General features: G+C 43.0%; 2 protein-coding genes across 4 annotated transcripts in view; one reads left to right on the top strand and one right to left on the bottom strand.

Annotated features, from left to right (window-relative positions):
* DGLUCY (D-glutamate cyclase) overlaps nt 1–13,918 on the bottom strand; it is a 90,034-nt gene extending 76,116 nt beyond the window's left edge. For 2 of the 3 annotated variants that reach the window (XR_003369774.1, XM_026651494.1), the window contains exon 1: nt 11,865–12,032. The gene's annotated coding sequence lies outside the window, so the exon portion shown is untranslated. Of the gene's footprint in view, nt 1–11,864; nt 12,033–13,809 lie in introns of those variants that run through there. The other variant, XM_026651495.1, reaches the window with a different exon arrangement.
* An 880-nt stretch (nt 13,919–14,798) lies between these two features.
* The window catches only part of RPS6KA5 (ribosomal protein S6 kinase A5), a 161,618-nt gene continuing 158,822 nt past the window's right edge, over nt 14,799–17,594 (top strand). The window contains exon 1 of the mRNA XM_024209696.3: nt 14,799–14,899. Within this exon, the coding sequence (XP_024065464.1) occupies nt 14,827–14,899 (73 nt within the window). The 5' untranslated portion in view covers nt 14,799–14,826. The remainder of the gene's footprint in view (nt 14,900–17,594) is intronic.

The raw sequence follows: 17,594 nt of genomic DNA, 5'->3' as shown, positions 1-17,594 counted from the left end.
GAAAGAAAGATACAACTTTTTTTATTATAAACCATTTTAAAATTTCATAGTGGCTAATGGCTTTCAAACTCAGTTCCGTATTATGTGTGGGGTGGTCAAATACTAATGCCTGGGTTTCAATATAAAAAAATAAACACGTTTGGTGTTTATTTGGTTTTGCATGATAAATGTAGAACAGTAACACAGAACTTTGCTTTATAAGGCGAGTTTTGAACCTAGAAAATCCCTCAAACTACAGTTATATGCACTACCATCAAACCCCAGATGAACCCACAAAAGCAGCTGGGAACTTGTGAAGAGCAAGGCATTAGTTCTCTGTTAATAATACATCAAGGTTCACTCAGGCAGATGTCAGAAAGTTTGTGTTTCTCTTCAAAGTTTTAGAAATATTTAAGCAAACGTGTACCTTTTCCTCTCTAAGGACTAGAATGGATGGCATGACGAGTTTCCTGAAGTTTGCTCACTAAACATAAAAATTGTTAGATTGGCAGGATGTATATAAAGAGATTAGCATCTCTTTCTCTGTCCCCCTTCCACCCAAATATAGTACTAGCTTTTTCAGGTATGAGGAAGATCAAATTAACTATAAGTATTTTGAGTGTAGCCAACTTCACTCTAGAAAATATTGTACAAAATGTTCCATTCACTCTGAAGAAGTAAACTGTACTATACCCAGTATTTCATTTTGGACTCTGGGAAAAATACTTCATATTCAGTGGCAGACTGTGTTAAAGTGAGCTGTTCTCAGTTATAACAGAGTTACTCCAGAATTATATTAGTATAACAGATCACAATTTTGCCCCAAATGAACAGCTTCTTATATTTCAAGATATAATATATACCATATGGAACTGATTAAAAATTTGACCTACAGTATGATTTATATGTTTTTCTAATCTTATCTAGTATACAAGAGGACACAAATCAGTGTGCTGAAAAAATATGAATAGGGTTGTCTAGGGAGTAGTCTGTGTGTATATTTAAAAAAAAAAACAGTGACTAGTTGAAAATATTAACAAGAAAATGCACCTGCAGTTTATATACACTGTGTAGGAATGACACATGTCTGAAATGCTTTCCTTAAAAGATGAGAGAAATCGGTGTACTTCAGTGCTTCATGTCCTGTTTCTAATTGACACGCATTCCCAACAGAAACACCACCACAACTGGCATTCCCACTGGCAGTCTCAGTAAGAAAGTCAAGCATGGACATGAAGACTGTCCTATCCTCTTGCTCTTAGAGTTGGGCCCTGCAGGTTTTCATCAAGGCACATTAATAGGAAGCTCTTTGAGGGCAGAGACCATCTTTCTGTTCTGTCTCTCTACACCAGAGGTGGGCAAACTACTGCCCACGGGACCGTCCTGCCCGGCCCCCGAGCTCCTTGCCTGGGAGGCTAACCTCGGCCCCTCCCCCCCCCCCAGCCTCAGCTCGCTCGCTGCGCTGCCGGTGCAATGCTCTGGGCGGCAGGGCTGTGAGCTCCTGGGGCAGCGCAGCTGCAGAGTCCGGCCTGACCCAGTCTCTGTGCTGCGTGGTGGCGGCGGCGGTGTGGACTGGTTCCAGCCGGGCAGCGAGGCTGTAGTGTCGCCAGCCACCGGTGCTCCAGGCAGCGCGGTAAGGGGGCAGGGAGGGTTGGATAGCGGGCAGTGGAGTTCGGGGTGGTGGTCAGGGGGTGTGGATAGGGGTCGGGGGGGGAACAGGAGGGGGAGGGGGGGGGGGGGGGGGGGGGGGGGGGGCAGATAGGAGGTGGGGGCCAGGCCATGACGCCCTCCCCTAACCGGCCCTCCATACAATTTACAAAACCAGATGCGGCCCTCAGGCCAAAAAGTTTGCCCACCCCTGCTGTACACTGTCTAGCACAATGGGGTCCTGGTCCATGACAGGGGCTCCTATGTGCTAATATAATACAAATAATAGTGTGAAGAAACCGGTTAACTGTCCTGTATACCTGTTCTGTGACTGAAACCACAAGCATATGCTTTTATTGAACTGAGCACAACCTCCAATATGCAATTACATGTTTTATGTGATCATGTTAAAGTATCTCTCTATTCCTGATTATAACTGTGATGGACATGTAAGAGAAGACAAAGGCACTCTGGCTGGAAAAAATGTTTCTCTCCCTCTCTAAGAGGGAAGCTGTTAAGATTGCTCTTGGGGAACTGTTCAGATAGACACAGGCACCTGGGTGTGTGTGTGTGAAGAAGTTAGAGCTGCCGGGACTATCATTAAGGGGTACTAAGCCTATGGGTAAGATAGACATACCTAGATGTTTCTCTGCAAGCTTTAGTCCTACTGTTAAGATTAAACCATATTTTGGTTTAAGAAGGCTATCTGGTCACTATATTCCACCACAGGAAAAATAAAGGAGTAAGGCCTGACACATGAGAGGGTGCACTCAGAACCAAAGAGGGATCAAATGTAGCTAGCCCTGTAACCAAGACAATAAATTTCTTCAGTCTTTAAAGACCACCTCTGCTACATCTAAAAATTTGTGGCTTGATTTGCAGAAATGCTGATGTACCCCCCACCATTCACTGACCTCTGAAAATCAGGCCATTAGCATTTACAAGTTCCATAACTCAAATTCATGTGACCTGTAGATCGAGCTGGCTCTTGCATTAAGCCTAAACTTTTTTTTAAAAAAGGCAAACCATATTGGATGTTTTAAAAGCTTCACATTGCTTAGCTGTGGGGCTGTTATTTAGGGCATGATACAAAGCCATTGTTAGAGGGCTTATTCCTTCACCTGCTTACTTCCCTGGTCCTTCTTGCATGAACAGAGAGCAACAATACCCGAAGTCCGAAGGTGCAAACAATTTGATGTTTATTAGGGTGAACTTCCAGCAAGTAATGATTCCAATTTCCTTCCTTAGTGTCCCCCTTCCCAGCTCTGACACCATAGAGCCTTGCCTGTGTCCCTGTTCCCATTCCCCCCCATAGCAAAACATGATTCCAACTCCCCCCCATTCCCTGTGCCCATTCCCTCCCTTACTTCCTGATTGCAGACTATATAATAAAACGAGTTCTGCTTAGCTATACCTTAACCAATCATTTTACTGAAATTTAACTAACTAATCCTAACATAGTGTAACATGATTATCTAACCAATTATATCTCACCACTTTAATTGGTTTACACCAACAAAATTAATTATACAGCAGACAGAAACAATCACAAAACCAGACAGAGATTATACAGACAAACAATAGGGAAGTGGAGACTACAATGAAAGAACAACAAAGAAATGAGGATTTCACACCCCTGCTATTGATAAGTGAGTTCTTGCCAGACAGGATGCTATCAAACTAAGTTTTCTTTAAATCTTCTAGGCTCTTCCCTTTCTCTGGAGGTGATAGGCATCATCAGGACAGGATTGTATTCCTAACAGCCAAATAGCACCTTATTTCAATGTGACTAGTTTGGAATGTAAGGATTTGACCATACACTTCCCAGTTTATGGCTGCCTCTGCTGCTTAGCCAGAGGCCTTAGCCTAAGAACAGGGCCTCAGACTGTCACAGTAAGAGAAGGTCCTTACACCAGCAGATGGTGATTTTGATTCTTTCTTTTATACCTCTATAACTAGCTAAGTGATAAGAATACACCTAAATTCTTAAAGTATAGGCCTTTGCAGACAGGCCTGAATATCATATCCTAACAGCCATTATAGGCAATCAAAGTCTTTTCATTGACTTCAAAGAGAGTTGGAACAGGTTCTCAACCAGGTGTCTTTAGTTATATAGCCAGTTTTTTATAAGAGAGGCTAACCAATTGAAATCTGAATTTTGGCATGTAAGTGATGTAGCTAGTAACCTGACCCATAAGGAACAAGTATCTTTCTCTTTCCACAAAAAGTTAATTACAGAATTAACTTCTGAAGCTTCTGTATAGTCCCAACCCCAATGGCAGAATTTTCTCCCTCACTCCATGCTGGTGGCTCTTTTGCATCCTAAAGGATTACTTTCCCCCATCCCATCTTCTATCACCATTCCTTCCTCTGACCCACAATGCAGCCATCCATTTAATGACTAGATGAAACACTGAAGATTGTTAGTTCTGCTACTCAGCTGGATTAAGAGGCTATATAGGTGATTAACAAATGTGTTTGCCCTATTCCTGTCCATTCAGAGATTGAATGCTTCCCCTCCACAGCAATCCTACACTCTACTGGCCAAGAGAATCCGAATCTTATTCATATTTATATTACATTTAAAGAAATATTTAAATCCTAAACTAATTTTAGGAACATAAAAACTGCCATACTAGATCAGACCAGAAGTTTGTTTATCCTCTCTGCAATGTTGTTCTCTTCCTTAATTGTTCTTTTAGCTCTTTGGGAGTTTAGCAGATGCAACAATTTCCCCACAGGTATCTCGCTTTTGACATAATTAAGATCTTTGTGTGTGTCCCCCCCTTTGATTATTTATTCTTCAAAACCTCCCTTAGTTCTATTTTCATCTTACATTTTATTGCTACTTCTGTTGGCTTCACTATCATTGGATTTCCATTTTCTGAAGGATCTTGGTTTGTCTAGAATAACCCTGAACTCTACCATTTAATTAATTTTCTTTCTGATCTTTTTGCTCCCTTTTTTGTTTAGGGATATACGTGCCACCTGTGACTCTTAAGATGCGCTCAAGTGGCCTCCCTGTTGAGTCAAAGGATTTTAATTTCCTCATTTTTTACTTTAGGATCACATTGACTAGCTTCCTCTTTTTTGGAAATCCCCTTTTTGGAGTTTAATGTCAAAATTGTGGCAATTATAGGTATGATTCCTCTGAAGAGGGTGTTGAATTTAATTATATGTTCACTGTTACTCAGTGGCTCAACAGCAGTTACATTATGAACCAATTGCTATCTGTTTCTTAGGTCTAAGTTGAGAATTGTTTCTCCTCAGGTGCTCTAGAACTACTTGTTCCAAGAAGCAATTGTTTAAGTTTTTGAGAAATTCCTTCTATAAACCTTGACTGGTCATAACATTTGAGTAACTTATATGTGGATAGTTGAAATCACCCATTATTGCTTCTTTATTAGAATTAGTTGCCTCTCTGCTCTACTTTAATATTGTTCACTTATAGTGACTACTTAGCCTGGGAGGCTGGTAATATAACACTAGTAAAATATTTGTACTTTTATCACTTGGGATTAATAACTATACAGATTTTAAAAAGTTGTATTTTAAGATTTTGTCTGAAGGGAGGAGCAATGTGTACAAAGGACAACAGCAGTAGGACTAAGGTAAGGTTGGGGTGTGAAGATTTAACCCATAGTCAATAACAAATCTGTATTACTTAAACTAATTCTTTCAAGAAATGACCCATTTCCTGACAGAGTTCTACCATTTCCGTTAGAATTATTCAGGTTTGGATTAATTTCTTAGTAGTAACCTCTGCTTTCACAGTATTACACTAAGTGGTTTTAGCAAGAAGAGAACTGTTGAGTGATAGGTCAGATCAGCAAAAAAATATGCTTTAAACAGCAAATTTACATACCCAGTCTGCTTTTGTGACAATCATAATGCAGTTTGGCTACAGATTCAAGAAATATACACGTACAAAGACTAGATAAGAATGGGAAAATGAATAGTATTAGGAAACTATTGTATAGCATTCACACAAATATACACACACAGTCATTTATATGGAGCAAAAGTTGCAGGTTTTTGAGTCTGTTGTGTTGGAAATGTCACCTTAACTCTTAAAATCATAGTGTGGGAAACCAGGAAATTATTTTTTCTTACAGCAGTAATGTTTGCATCCAGAGTAAGGGGCTCTTAGCAATATTTTCTGGTCTTCCAACTTTTGAGCTTTGGGAATTAAATGCATGTTCTGGAAGAACACAATGAACAAGGCAATATTGAATTTGTGCAACTTTAAATTTTCATTAGTGTGGAGGCCTGTGTGGTGTGTTTCTGCCCCACTTCCCACCCCACTCCAAGTAAACTTCTGCACTAGGAGCAAGGGGAGCCCTTTTCCACCCTTGCCCCCATCAGGAACCTCAGGAGTTGTGCAGCTGTGAGCTGTCTGAGGTGTGCAGCTGTAGCTTTCTCTCTCCTGTGTACCAGGTCTGGCAGGACTCTGTACACAATGTTAATATTCCACGTAGTGCTCATGGCAGCCTAGCATACCTCCCCATAGAACCAAACATAGTTTAACAACTCTTTAATATCTGGGTTCTGGAACTAGTTCTTGGCCTGGACTCTAGCTCTCAACAGAAGTCCAGTGATAAGTTTCATGTGGATACTGCCCACAGTATTTTTTCCTACTGCTGTGCAAAAAACCAAAGTAAAATAAAAATTCTAACGCCAGGTAATTATCGGGTGGGAGAGGGAGAATTTTATAGCTTCATGACCCACTTTCCCCAGATTTGCAGCACACAGTCAACACCAAACCTTGCACTGCCATACCAATGTTCAGGATAATATAGCTATACATGTGAATATTAGAGCAGGTTGAAAATTGTTTTAAGAAATCCTATTGCCACCCCATATTGTTGCATAGAAAAAGGTTGTTTTATACCAAACATGTTTCTTCTTTTGCAACATTGTTCTATTCATTTGTTTGCATATGTGATCATGCCACATATCACATAGGAAATTTTTCAGCCAGTTGGATTATTCCACTGACTAAATTAATGCAAGAGCATAGCTTCCATAGCAAAGGCTGGCTTTTCCTTTCCAATCCACAAAAGAGACCTCTTAAGGGTTATTCTGTTCACCCTACAGATGTGGACCCCCTTCCCCTCTTCACCATCCATCCTTCCTGATTCTCAAAGGTAGAGTTGATTTCATGCATTTAGAGATAGCAGAGCAGCCTTGATTATATCTACCTTTGGCTTGGAGGTGAGATTCTAGCGCAGGGGTCTCAAACTCAATTTATCTTAGGGCCAGTGCCAGTCCTCAAATCCTCCCAGCAGGCCAATAATGTTACTGAAGATGGTGTTCAGAAAAGAAAACGTTTATATTGTATTTTTTATTTCGAATTTCTTAGAAATAATAAAACTGTCATACAACTTTATACAATTCTTCGCCTGCCAGAGAGTTTTTAGTTTTTGCCAGATACCTGGCAATGCTTCAGTTCTGTCAGTTTGTTGATGTTTGGCCTCAGTGACTGAGCAGTTGAAACCTTCAGGATTGCAGCAAGGTGTGCATCAGATAGATGTGTTTGGTATTTTGACTTGTTTATATTCATTGTGGAAAAAAGTAACGCTGCCTCCATGGCTGACTCTGCCCAGCAACTAATGATGCTGCCTTCATGGCTGACCCTGCCCGGCGACTAGTGATGGTATCTCTGTCCCTCTCCCCCAACCAACGGGAGCTGCGGGGGGCGGCACCACGCTGCCAGCAATGTCTGCTGCAGGCTGCATGCGTCTCTCCTCCATGAGCCGCAGTGGGGAGGTTTTGGGCCGCAGATGGCCCGCGGGCCGGGACTTTGAGACCCCTGTTCTAGTCCTAAACCTCCTGCTTTGTTAGTGTAGAGAAGTCTTTATTTCTAAAATAACTGAGCTGTTAGGCCACTTTTTCCAGGGTGTGATCACTGCTTCCACTAATTGATCACACTGAATACTCACCTTATATAAAAATGTTTCTGTGAGAACTGTTATAGACTACCCCTGAATCTGTTACTTTTTAATCTCAACTCTCTGGGGCAGGGACTGTCTCTTGCTATATGCATGTACAGCATCAATCACAATAGGGTGCTGACCTTAGTTGGGGCCTCTACAGTTACTGCAATACAAATACGTAACTATATACAAAACAAAAAAATAACCCCCCATCCTATAGAGGAATATTAAGGTTGCAAAGTCAAGCATTCAAAAATTAGGAAATGTCAGAAATAAGGTTGCCTAAATAGCCTTAATCCAGTCCCCTTATGCATATGTATTATGATTAAGGTTGCATCTACCATGGAAGTCACAGGAGTCATGGATTCTGTGACTTTCCGTGACTTCTGCAGTGGCCGGTGCGTCTGGCTCAGGTGCTGTCTGAGCCGGGCAGCCCCTGGGCCAGCGGCAGTCTGTGTGTGTGTGTGTGTGGGTGGGGGGGGGTTCAGGGCTAGGGCACAGCGTAGGGGTGCGGGGTGGTGCTTACCTGGGGGTGTCCCCGGCTCGCACCAGCATGGCCCTTCCGCCTAAAAGCTGCAGGGACAGAGGGCTCCGTGCGCTGCCTGTGACCGCAAGCGCCGCCCCACAGCTCCCATTGGCAGGGGTCCCAGACCGCTCCCCCCCCCCCCCCACCCCCCCGGGGCCCCGGGCGGGGCCCCCCCCCCCCCCCCCCCCCCCCCCCCAGCACCAGCAGGGGTCCCAGGTCACCATTCCTAGCACCCCCGGCGGCTGGGACTATCCCCCTAGATCACCCCAGGCCCAAGTTTCAGTTAGGGGTATATAGTAAAAGTCATGGACAGGTCCTGGGCCGTGAATTTTTGTTTACTGCCTGTGACCTGTCCATGACTTTTACTAAAAATACCCATGTCTAAAACTTAGCCTTAATTATGATATGGTCTTTAATTATACAATCAAATAACTTTATTTTTCTACAGGACTCTTGCCTCATTCTCTGAAATGGCTGAACCACTTTGCAAACTTTAACTGTTCAGACTGAAATTTTTTGAAAGCTATAAACATCTGAAAACAAGATCTTGTAATTGAAAGTATTTTGCACCCGTCACTGTAAGGGGTGCTACTAGTTCTGCCTATAATTTTGCCAGTGTAAGGACAGAGGGGAGGTGGCTTACACCTTTTTCCTTTGGGGCTGCCAGGGACCAGTTTAGCCCACGTGCAGGCTAGACCAGCCATCACATTGCCTTTCTTGTGCTCCTTTTACAAGGGCCAAATAGGTCATTGCAGGGCAAAATAGAACCTGGTTGCAGTTATGCCACCACAATGCCTCCTGCAGCTGGGACTGCTGCAGCAGCACTACAGAGCAAGCAGTATTCACTAGTAGTGAAAAGGGTCCCACTAAAGTTACAGACTCAGAATTACAGATGGCTTCACTTTTAATGTAAAATATTTTCTAAGCAGATTAAAAAATATAGCTCTCTATACTGAATGTACGTATATAACAGATTTGCTGATACAAAACTCACTGTCTCTGCATCAGAAACTTCCTTGGTATTTTCCAAGCTGTTCATGCAAAGCCCTCTAATATTAAGGCACACCAACTTGAAAATGTCATCTTTGTCAGAAAATTATGTACTTTAAGATTTAGTGAAAGACAGTCTTGTTTTTCTGTTTATAAACTGTGTATTTCACAGGACTTTGTATACTGTTTCACTCTTTCCAGTGTATAGCCAATAAGGCACTCATCCATTAGGTTGTTCTGTGTGGACAGACTCTTGCATCCACATGGAACCCCACTGACGTTACTGGGGCTCCATGTTGGTGTGCTGGGATGCATCCAAGCAGAATAACTTTCAGGATTGGAGGCCTGAGTTGCTCTCTCTCCTTTGCTGAAAAAAACCCTTATACATATCCCCAGAGGAGCAGAGAAACCCTTATGAATATTTTTCAGAAATTAAAAAAAATCCAACAAATGAGCGCATGCTATTTAAATAGCACTCTATTAGAAAACAGATTTAACTCCAACTTCTTTGAAATTGACATTGTGCCTTTAAAAATGACATAAGTGGCTGCCTGTGTGTATTCATATAAACTGTAAAGCAGCAAAATGTAGAATAAGAGATGGACTACCAGAAGCAAGTTTATTTCATTGGGGTCTATCAGAACTGGGCTCTCTGCCTAAATTGAACAGAACTGTCAAATGTGATTAGTGCCATTGAAAGTAACAATGCAAATTAGCATTGTATTATACATTCAATCTCTAGCAGAGAAAGCGTGAACATGAGCCAGCAGCAGTCTGCAGGAAGAAACCAAGAGAGACTATACGTAAGATTCAGAAGAAGGAAAGAAGTAACTTACTTATATCTGGTTTTAACAGACAGGAAAGGAAAAGCAGGTAAGCAAGGGATATAATAATGGATAAGGGAAACCAGAAGATAGGAGTAGGGACAGCAAAAGGACTATGCCCAATCCAGCAAGGAAATTGGATGAAGTCAAGAAAATACTCAGATGTTTGTAAACTAACATGAGGGGCCTTGGCACCAAAATGGAGGAACTAGAACCACAAATGCAGGTTGTGAAACCCAATATTAGAGGGATAACAGAAATATGGCAGAATAGCAGTCATGACTGGAATACAGGTACTAATGGGTACATACTGTTCAGGAGAGAAAGAAGTAAAGATACTGGGATAGCATTGTAAAGAAACGAGAAGAGATAACAAATAAAACAGAATCCATTTGGGCCAAAATCACTTTGGGGAAGGATTGTAAAAGAGGTTATAAATAAAATATAAATAAATTAAAACTGGAAGGGACCTTGAAAGGTCATCAAGTCCAGCTCCCTGCCTTCACTAGCAGGACCAAGTACTGATTTTGCCTCAGATCTCTAAGTGGCCCTCTTAAGGATTGAGCTCACAACCCTAGGTTTAATAGGCCAATGCGCAAACCACTGAGCTATCCTTCCCCTCCAATTATGCTAGTGTTAGGGATTTGATATAGACCTCCAGGGTCGGCTTTGGACATGGATAGAAGTATCTTAATATTATTAGAGAGAGAACTACTGCAAATTGTCATTATGGGAGACTTTCTTCTCCAATCTATAGCTTGGAAGTTAATCTCTACTAATAATGATAGGACCCAGTGAGGCACTAGACGACAGGTTTCTTCACCAAATAATCACTGAACGACGAGAGATGATGCTACAGTAGACTTGGTTTGAGTAAACAGTGATGAGATTATAGAAGAAAGCCTTGGATTGAGTGATCATGAGTTAATCCAGTTAAAGTTAAAAGGAAAGAGACTCAAAAACAGGTTAGAAACAGGTATTCAATTTCAAAATGGCAGACTTTGGGAAACTAGTTAGTGAAGTCAAACAGATGGAAGAGCTCAGGGACTTAAATTTATAGGAGGTTTGGAATTTCTTTAAGTCAGAGGAGCAAAAGTTTATCTGGAAGCTGCATCCCAAATAAGGTGGAAAAACTTACAGGGAAAGGCTCCAGCTCTAACTTGCTGAATAACCACCTCAAAAAGGACATTAGGAGTAAAAAGAGAGTATACAAGGAACAGAAAAAGGGATACATCAGCAAAGAAAGCTACTACTTGGAAGTCAAAAAGTATAGACATAAAGTGAGAATTACCAAAAGTCAAGCTCAGTTTTGCCCAAACAGTGCTCCAGCTGCACAATCAGTACTCAATAAATTATTATTATAGTTAGCTCCACCATCTTGTCAAACTCTGATTAGGGAAATGAAGTAAAAAATGAGCAGACCTGTTACTCTAACCAGTAGATGGCATAGTAATACTCATACACAACAGCAAATCTTTCAAATGATACAGCAAGGACATAAACAAAGGACAACAAACAGCGTGACTGTAAACAAATGTTGCAATACATAACTGTAAATCTAACTGACTAAAACGTAGCCTTACTTATCACTAACAGAATTATCTCTGGGTCAGAGGGAAACATAGGAATCTGCCTAACAGGTGGCATATTGTTTCCACAATGTAAAAGCTGTGCAGACCTAAGTGAGGGTGAAGGCCTAATATGATTCTAAACACATAGTTCTTTTCTTAAAAAGTAACCAAAAATCAGTTTTCTATTAATATATCTCCCAGCCCACTTAATATGAAAATAAACCAAATTACATAACTCAAATATCTATTCATGAATTGATGTATTTCTGTAATAGGTTCTCCTTTCCTCACACCACAAAATATTCAGTGTGTATAACAGCACATAACACTCTCCATCACATTTAACAATTATCTGGTAACAGTCTAACATAGTGTAAATAAGCAATCTTACTGTTAGTTTGGCCTTTCACCTATTGCAAAGGCTGTTTTATCTTCAAGTAAACACAATCTTGGTCTTCCATTTTACCCTGTCTCTTATTGCTCCCCAGAAAAAAAACTAATGCTCTTTTGCATTTGCTACAATTCTAAGGAAAGACAACTTTGCTCTGACACCATGCAGCCTGAGTCTCTTCCTAGCCGACTCTCTTCCTGCTTCCTCCTTCTACATTAAGGTTACAGGCAAACAGGAAACACTAAGCCACACATGTATTTAAAGACATATACACACTCTTTCCAAAACTATATCCATCATTCTTCCCTTACCTCCCCGTCCCCTTTAAATGGGGATATTCTAACAGCCTGTCCAATTAAGGCCTGCACTGACAATTTGCCAGGAGACTGAGTGCTGCACCTAATCTGTATGCAACTAAACAGACTGAAGATACCATTGTATTTAATATTAGGTGCATCTCACTGATACTAAGAGCCTAACACCACAGGCAACGAGAATGCCTGATTCAGCAGAAATGCCTCATGTTTTGAGCCCAAGTGTTAAAAAAAATCATGAGTTAGACCCCAAAGTATCATAACTGGCTTAAAAATTGAGGGTTTTTTAAATAATAATTTTTGGATTCTCTTTATTTGCCTTTTAGTTTTCAAGACTTTAAGGTACATATGCTTCACGTTTTCAAGCTTTTCTCCATAACCATGAGGACAATAAACTATTTTAAAAAATTAAAACTGACATCTTGACTCTCATAGTACAATCTTTAAGAAAAGCACCACATTGTGTGAGACTCTCAGTAAAACCAGAAGAGGTGCCAACCACTGTCTTAGTGCAAAGGCTGATTGTATTGAAATTGGATCTTAACCTGTTTGCAATATAAGACTGGGACAGATGATTTTCTCTTCTGTCCCCGAGCCTGGTACCATACAGCAGTGCCTACTCTAGCTGCATCCTAGAAGCTGCGTTCCCCAATCCTATGTACATATCAGCTATTTTCAGTGGAAGGAGAGGCATCTGCTTCTGCTGACCTGCCAAAGATCTGGGAGAAGCAGTTTAAATTCATATACTGTTTGGATTGGCTTACCCCCGGCTTCTGTGCTCTTCAGGAAAGCCAAATGAGGTGAGGTGGAATATGTGCCACTTCTAAGCATATGTGCAATGTGCATTCGCTGGCACGATGGTTGGATCATTAGCTTCCCCAGCCTGGGCTGGGCACAGATGGGGAGCCGGACATGAATGCTGATCCATGCCCCCCATATGTGCCACTATCTGTTGTCTCCAGTCACCATACTGCTCATATTGATGTGGCAAATTGTATACTGGGAGCTTGAAGTCTCTTAGCCACAGTATATGCACCTAAATAAATAGATATGAGCTGTGGTGCTGTGAGAGAGAGGATGCATTGCATGCTGGGGGACTTGGCTTTGCTGTGGGTTGTGTTATCAGGATCAAGATAGAGCACTGGGTTTTGCTGCATCTCTGGAATGGAGCTAACACCTAATGTTGTTGCAGGATGTGTCACTGGGACTGATATAGTACATTGCATATTGGAACTTGCCTTTGCTGCAGGTCATGCTACTGGGACTGAGTGGTCTCCTTAAAATTCACCTCTGCCAGAGAGCCCACAAAACACTTGATTTTGACAGGCTAGTCAGCTGGTGTGCTGTGACCACTGTTTATTACACTTACTGTTATCCTTTAACTGTTACCAGGTGCTCCTCCAACCTCCTCCTTGCACCCAGCTTTTGGCTCTCGTTTATGTAGATATTAAGGTCTCTGGGACGTAGGGTGACCAGATGTCCCGATTTTATAGGGACAGTCCTGATATTTGAGGCTTTTTCTTATATAGAAGCCTATTGCCCCCCACCCCCGTCCCGATTTTTCACACTTGCTGACTGGCCCCCCTGCTGGGACGGGACCCACCGTTTAATTGCAGATGCACAGAAGTTACCTCCAGGGGTCCTCACTCCCTGAGGGGTAAGGTAATGAGTAGCTAGCGCACGGTGCTGTGCTCTGGGCAGCCGCTTCAATGCTCCCTTCTCGCTCTGTCTCTCTCATTAGTATTCCCACCTCCAAGGGCCTGGAACCCTCTTCTCTCTCTTTCCCCTCAGCAGCAGGGGGTGGGGCGACCCCGCCCCTTCCTTCTCCTACCTCCCCCATTAGGGGGTTGGCGGACCCGATGGCCCCAGGACCCATCTCCGCTTTTCGGGGATAGGCGAGTCAGGGACGACTTGGGGGGGGGTAACCTCTTCTTCCCTTCCCCCACTACCGCGCCCCTCTTTCCCCCAGAATTATGTGAGGTCCGAGCCGCAGGGGGCACTCCTCCTTCTCTCAGCCTAGAATGACTGGCAGTCCCAAGGAGTCAGTCAGCGTCGCCCCTTCATCTCCAGGCGACCTAGCACCCGCCCACATCAGGAGGCGGGAGGGAATGTTTACAAATAAAACGGCGGGTAGTCGGGGAAAACGGCAGAAGGGAAGGGGGGGAGCAAGCGATTAGCGCAACCTGTGAACCAATAGGGCAGCGCGCCACTCGGCGGCTAGGGGGTGGGGACCGAATGTTCAACGCTTTCTGACCAACCGTCGCCCGATGTGAGGGCGCGCGCGCCAATGAGCTCTCAGCTTTCCCCTGTTCCTCTCTGAGGTCTGGAGAAATGAGGGGCGGAGGGACAGTGAGTAGAGTCTCCTCTTCTCAGTCCTCTTCCTCGTATAGCCCCCCCATCCCGCCGCCGGGGCTGGGTCCCCACCCCACCGCTGTTGGGTAGGGAGGGGAGCCGTAGCGAGGGGGGAGCTACCGGGACTGGATTTTGGGGAGGCGGAATTTTAATGTTGCTTTTTTTTTGTTTTGTTTAATGTTATGGCTTTTAACCCGCAAATACGTCTCTGAACAATAAAATCCTGCCAGACACGGTGACCCCACACGCACACCCCAGGCGGGAGGCAGGGGGGGGGGTGGCGAGCCTGTGAGAAAATGGAGGGACCCTCCGGCTCCGCAGAGGAAGGGGAGCTGCCCCTCCTCACTGTCAAGCACGAGCTGAAGAACGGTGAGTGACCGCACAGCACCCCGGGGCGGAGAGGGGGTGACGGTCGGGTGGGGGGTGCCTTGTAAGGGCCGAGGTGGACGGGGGTGAGCCGTGAATGAGGCCGGTGGAAGCGGAGTGAGGCGAGGGCACGGGTGTCAGGGGACGGTTACGAGGGCAACGCGAGGTTGGGATGGGGGTCGTGGCGTGGGGGGGGGGTAGCAGGGCTGGGGACGTTAGCATGGGACAGGGTGAGCTGGGGTAAATGGAGCGGTAGGGTAGGGCCATCGATGGAGAGAAATGGGGACATCGGGCGAGAGACGGAGGCTGAGCGGAGAAGGGAGTATGGGGGGCAGAGACACTGAGAAGACAGGTGGAAAAGGGAGCGCGGGGTGGCGGCTCCAAGGGGAGGCCGGAGAGAAGGGGGTCGGAAGATGTTGAGTGAGGAGGGGTCGGTGACTGGAGAGAAGCGCTGACCATGGACGGTGAGGTGGGAAGAGAAGGGAGATTCGAGGGAGCTGTGGCGCTTGTGAAAGAACTGGGAAAAGAGAAGGCGAAACGGTGTGGCAGGGGGAGGTGAAACAGGAAAAGGGGCCTTTTTAAACATATGTATATATATTAGTATTGGGTTTTGGTGATCTTTAATTTTCCCTATAGTGTAGTGTCTGAAGGTTTTGAAGGGCATAAATGGCTGGAGAATGCCCATTGCCTACCATAAATTCACCATATCTTCCCATGTGTGGACTTGAGTTCTAGTTCCTTTATATGTATTTTAAAAGGTGCTTTTTAAGAAGTAATGGTCTAAAACACTGCAGCTTACTATAGTATTCACCAATTCCCCTTCCGCCCACTCAAAATTCCATGCTTTCTATTTCTAAAGCATCATTAAGTGTCCTCAGCTGAGGCAAGTACAGCTTTTTTTGGTATGCTGTTAGATGCTCTGACTTTTCTGCCTGGGTCTTCAAACCTCCTCATAATTAGATAGCCGTTTGAAAACCCTGCGTGGAAATATTTGCACAAACAAAATATACTGTATAATGTTTCAAAACACAGTAGGAATGCTGTTGTAAGTTGTGGTTTTATGGATGATTTTGGTATCTTATTTTTGAAGCAGTCTTCAAATAACTTGAATACTACAGGAAGTTTTGGGCTTATTTTAAGTTTACAAAATGCACACAAGTACATAGACAAAATGCATGCACAGTATTTTAAAACAATCCATGTCTTGTGACCTATGCCAACCAGAAAAAAAATAACCCTCTCTCCTTTCCCCTTCAGCCCCAAAATAAAGTAAAATTAGCTGCACCACAAAACAGTAACATGGTTCTTCTGTTAAGAAAAAGAGAGAGAGAGAGGTCTTAACCTACAAGACAGAGTATTACAGATTCAGTCTTTGGTGGACCACTTGTGAAAGCAAATTCAATAGTCAAAGACACACTACTGAGAAAGTGCAGACTCCCATCCCCAGACATTCAGATCTAGGGACTGTGTACAAAAGCTCCCCAGTTGACCTTAAATGTCACTGCAGCACAGAGAGAGAAGCAGTCTTTTTGACAGCTAGATCCATACCACCTTATATAGGGATTGCAGTTCTGCTCTTTCTATTTTTTTTAAAAGAGTGAGTGTAGATAGGGTGGGGTGTGTGAGGTCGTGTGATAGACGTAAACACAATACAACTTTATTTTCTAGTTTTCAGACTGCATTACAACACTAAAAAATAAGACTGTATCTGACCAACACAGTTGTACAAAGATGGTATAGGGAATAAAGAAATTTTTTGAATTGTGAGAGTGTGGTTTCTTTAGCATCGCTCTTGATTTTGGTCAACTCTTACTTTAAACTCTTTCTAGTTCTGAAAAGTCCATATAATTTATTTTTAACAGAAGGCTTTTATATAAACTCCTTTTTAGTGTTTTCAGTATAATGGAATTCAGTTGTGTGCTGCTTTGTGTGTGTGTGTGTGTGTGTGTAATATATATATTTGAGTTTTACGCCCTACCAAGTATCCAGGGTTTTACTTTCTTTCAAATGCTTTCTGGAATGGGTTCAGGCTACTTTTGGAAATATTTGGAGTGCATGGTTGGGGGAGGAACTATATCATATCTTCCTGGAATTAAGTGTCAACAATGTAATCACTATTCAGGGCACAGATTCAAAGACCCTACCTCTGAATTTACAATCTAGATGATGCGTGGAAAAATGAGACACGTTGGAAGAACTAAAGAAGGGAATTGCACTAATTTTTCTGTTTAAAAAAAAAGGTTAATCCCTTGATCTTACTACATCCTTCCTTTTAGTGTGTGGCTTTCTTGGGTGTCTGTTCCCTGCCACCCCTCCCAGTTCTTTTTTTGAGTTTGCTGTCTGTGTGGTTCACTGAATGACTTACTAACTATACTCTGAAAGTAGCTACCAGTAAGCAGAGGAAAATGATGGGCAGTCTCAACAGCATTTTTAAAAAAATCATAGTATGATGATTAAAATAGGAGATGTTTTGAGAAGGGAGTGACTTCTTATTTACACATTTTGGAAGATGCTGCTTGGATCTTTGTAAGGGTGTTTTGGTAATTGTGTTTCTATTGTCAAAAGCACTATACCACATTCAGTGAACAGAGTGTTGGATTTAAACTGAGCAATATACTGGCGGACACATGCCCATTCTTGAGTTTATTTTCTCTGTTATCATAAGAACCTCAGATGGGATTGTTCTAAAAAATATACA

Source organism: Terrapene carolina, unplaced genomic scaffold, assembly GCF_002925995.2.
Source record: "Terrapene carolina triunguis isolate 2854851 unplaced genomic scaffold, T_m_triunguis-2.0 Scaffold96, whole genome shotgun sequence".
Taxonomy (NCBI): Eukaryota; Metazoa; Chordata; order Testudines; family Emydidae; genus Terrapene; species Terrapene triunguis.
The sequence above is the reverse complement of the archived record's forward strand: the minus strand, read 5'-3'. Positions and strand labels throughout refer to the sequence as shown.